The 3550-nt window shown below is 29.1% G+C and overlaps 1 protein-coding gene across 1 annotated transcript; it reads left to right on the top strand.

Annotated features, from left to right (window-relative positions):
* The first annotated feature begins 1183 nt into the window (after positions 1 to 1183).
* On the top strand, positions 1184 to 3328 carry LOC144997284 (uncharacterized). The gene is made up of 2 exons (XM_078957146.1): positions 1184 to 1523; positions 2742 to 3328. Exons 1-2 carry the CDS (start codon positions 1356 to 1358, stop codon positions 3264 to 3266), a joined length of 693 nt encoding a protein of 230 aa, XP_078813272.1. The 5' UTR covers positions 1184 to 1355; the 3' UTR covers positions 3267 to 3328.
* The last annotated feature ends 222 nt before the right edge of the window (positions 3329 to 3550 follow it).

The raw sequence follows: 3550 nt of genomic DNA, 5'->3' as shown, positions 1-3550 counted from the left end.
CATCTTTAATACTTTAATATTCACGCATGGAATCACTCTTAATGTGAGAATCTGTAGCTTTGCAAGATGCACGAAAATGGACATTGGAAATCACCTCGTTTTTCTTTTATTTTTTGAGAGAGAAGATAAATATTTATATAAATGTTGTTTGATTATACGTTTCTTCCGAACCATAAAAATAAAACTAAAATCCAAGTGACAATAGTACATTTCATGTACTATATATTAAGGTCCGGTTTAACTGGGTTGCTAAGTAAATTGTTGTTATTTTTTCGGAGAAGGATCCAATCTGGGTTTATTGGGTGTTATGGAATCCTGTTCTGTTATATGTCACTGTCCGGTACACCAATTATGTCACTGTCCGGTGCACCAATTACCAAACCGCCTGTGAAAAAGAAAAAAAATCATATATCATCCTTAATTGTAATAACATATTCCAACTCAATTTTTATTTGATAAATCTTATTGTAATTATCACATATAATTTTAAAAATTTTATTTTAAGAAACATACTTTTTGAAATAATATTTAATGGCGGATAGTAAAAGCTAAATTCAAATATATATATATATATATATATATATATATATATATATATATATATATATATATATATATATATATATATATATATATAATTGACCAATATACTACATACAAACCTAATCAACAAATTAAGATTAATTAATTAATTAATTAGTTATTATTTAAGAAGTGTAGTGGTAATCACTTCCTATAGAACACTATGAAATAAAGTTGGTCAATTTTTTTAGTCTCGTAAACTTTAAACTTTTAAATGACTTTTTAAAAAAATAAATACGTTATATATATATATATATATATATATATATATATATATATATATATATATATATATATATATATATATATATATATATATATATATATATATATATATATATATATATATATATATACACTATATTTGTGGAGCACTACGCCCATCATTTATATTATTCATAGTACTCTACACTTTTTTTTCAAACCAGATTTAAACCCTCAACCTTTACTAAAGAGATCTATCGTCTTCTCCTTATACCTTATATAAATAACATTGTGAAACCATTTATAAACACATAAAGTGTTTTTTGATAACTAATATACCTTTATGAAAAGTAAACTTCTATTTGGTGTTTATACAGCATGCATTAGCCTGACAATATTCTGACGAAGTCCGCAGTAGATGCTCTTAATTAGTGCAAATTAAAGTTGCTACCCACATCATTCGTAGGCATTCATCCTTCCCTGACCCTTATATAAACACCCATACATGATAATACCTTACATAAGTTGTGATATTTAGCGCTACAACAGAGAGCTTTCTGAGAACATAAATGGAATTTAGAAAGTGTTATCTTGATCTGGTGTTGGTACCCTTATCGTTTTTGATAACTATCGTTTATCACCTGTGGTTATGGCATAATGTTCGAAATCGACCACTTTCAACTGTTATCGGTGTTAATGCTCATGGACGCCGCTTATGGGTATCCACCATTATGAAGGTATGTTTGTACCCACAGTATATTTGTGTTGATCTTAGATTTTTCGACACGTATATTTCACATTTGTTTATAAATTAAAGTTAACGAATCAGCATACTTTAAAAAGGTTAAACCAATATGATGATTACAACTTTTCCAATTCACCTGGCTGATTATGGCAATAACACACTGCAGGATTAACTTCTAAATTATCTTAATGTGTGCGTGTCAATGGTTTTGGAAGTAAAGCAAAGGATTATATCGTCGCGTATTATGACTATTTAAAAGTTATTTGCTGGATATATTTATATAAACTGTCAAAACAAAATTATGACATAGAAATTCATAATACGTGATTCAATTCTTTTTTACGTCTTAGAAAAGACCTGCAAACTAGTAAATTCACATCCAAAAAATAAAAAAAATTGGTCCTCGGTGCTAATCTTGGTAGAAAGTTGAAAAAGAGAGATACGAAAGCAACTTCAAGTGGAATGTTGAGAGTGCCAAAATGAATAGCACACGAAACTGTATATGTTTTTCATGTAAAGCCAAATTTGTGAATTTGTGAATTTATGATTTTATTATATTTATAATGAGCACCAATAATAAATTATTATTTTTCCAAAATCTATTTTTTGTGACAGCATATATGTATTGTGCATGCATGTAGATATTTTGTGTGTTCTGAATGGAATAACACTACAATTACGTATTATAATATTATTTTATTTTCCTGTTATTGCATGATTCTTTTCTCAAAAAGATAAAAATTATAGTCGTAATAAGTAAATTTGCCAAACTTTTGTTTTATTTGTGCGAATTTATTACGTAGTATTTTGCACGGTTGTGCAAAATTTTAGCTTGGGGTTTGACCAAAAACTACATTTTAATAAAAGGAATTGATTCGTATAAAATAGTTTTTTTATCATACGCAGTAATTTATGCATTATAAAGTTGTACAATATAACACTTTAAAACACAAATTGTTGTGCACGGATAAAAAAATATTGTTTACGAATTAGCTCCTTTTTGTAAATTGTGCTTGGATTTTAGATATAAGTTTTAGATTGTCTAATTAATGACACAAATATGTTTTACTCAATGGTTTATGAGGAAAATATGAAATTAACGTTTTCTCCTAAGAAACAATTACTTTCTTAATGTTATGACATGAAATATGATCAATATACATGTACGTATATTATCACCCTTCTGAACCTTCTGTCTTATGTTTTGTAGGATAATGACAAGAAAAACATCTTAGCTGTTCAAACAATCAGAAACACAATCATGGGATCAACCTTAATGGCCACCACGTCAATACTACTGTGTTCTGGCTTAGCAGCAGTTATCAGTAGTACTTATAGTGTCAAAAAGCCACTTAATGACACTATATATGGGGCACATGGAGAATTCATGGTGGCATTGAAGTACGTAACGATGCTGGTTCTCTTTCTCTTCTCTTTCATGTGTCATTCTCTATCAATTAGATTCATTAGCCAAGTGAACTATTTGATCAACTGCCCACAAGATTCAACAATTGTGACTTCTACATATGTGTCGGAGCTTTTGGAGAAAAGTTTCACTCTAAATGCAGCCGGAAATAGGATTTTTTATTCAGCGATCCCAATTGTGCTTTGGATTTTTGGTCCTGTGCTTGTGTTTTTATGTTCGTTGAGCATGGTGCCTATGTTATATAACCTTGACATATTGTTTGGAAAGTCGAAGAAAGGAAGGAATGGTGAGATACCAAATGAGGTGTAGCATGTGCTCGCCTAAATTGTAATTTTGTTGGCATAATTTATTGATATTATTTATGAAACCAAGTATACGCGTATAGTTTCATGAGTTATAGATGGATTTGTAATTATAACATTTGTATGGAAGAATCATCACAACAGATGATAAACTTGACCTCATAAATAAATCATTACACCAAAAGAATTACTCTATCTATGTTATACTAAGCAATAAACACACACAAGGCAAAGTACTCATTGAAGATCATGCTTGACTACACAAACATGCATGGGTATTTATACCCGAGT

This window comes from Lactuca saligna, chromosome 5 (genome assembly GCF_052625555.1).
Source record: "Lactuca saligna cultivar CGN05327 chromosome 5, ASM5262555v1, whole genome shotgun sequence".
Lineage (NCBI taxonomy): Eukaryota > Viridiplantae > Streptophyta > Magnoliopsida > Asterales > Asteraceae > Lactuca > Lactuca saligna.
Note: the sequence above shows the minus strand (reverse complement) of the source record. Positions and strands in the feature narration are given on the sequence as shown.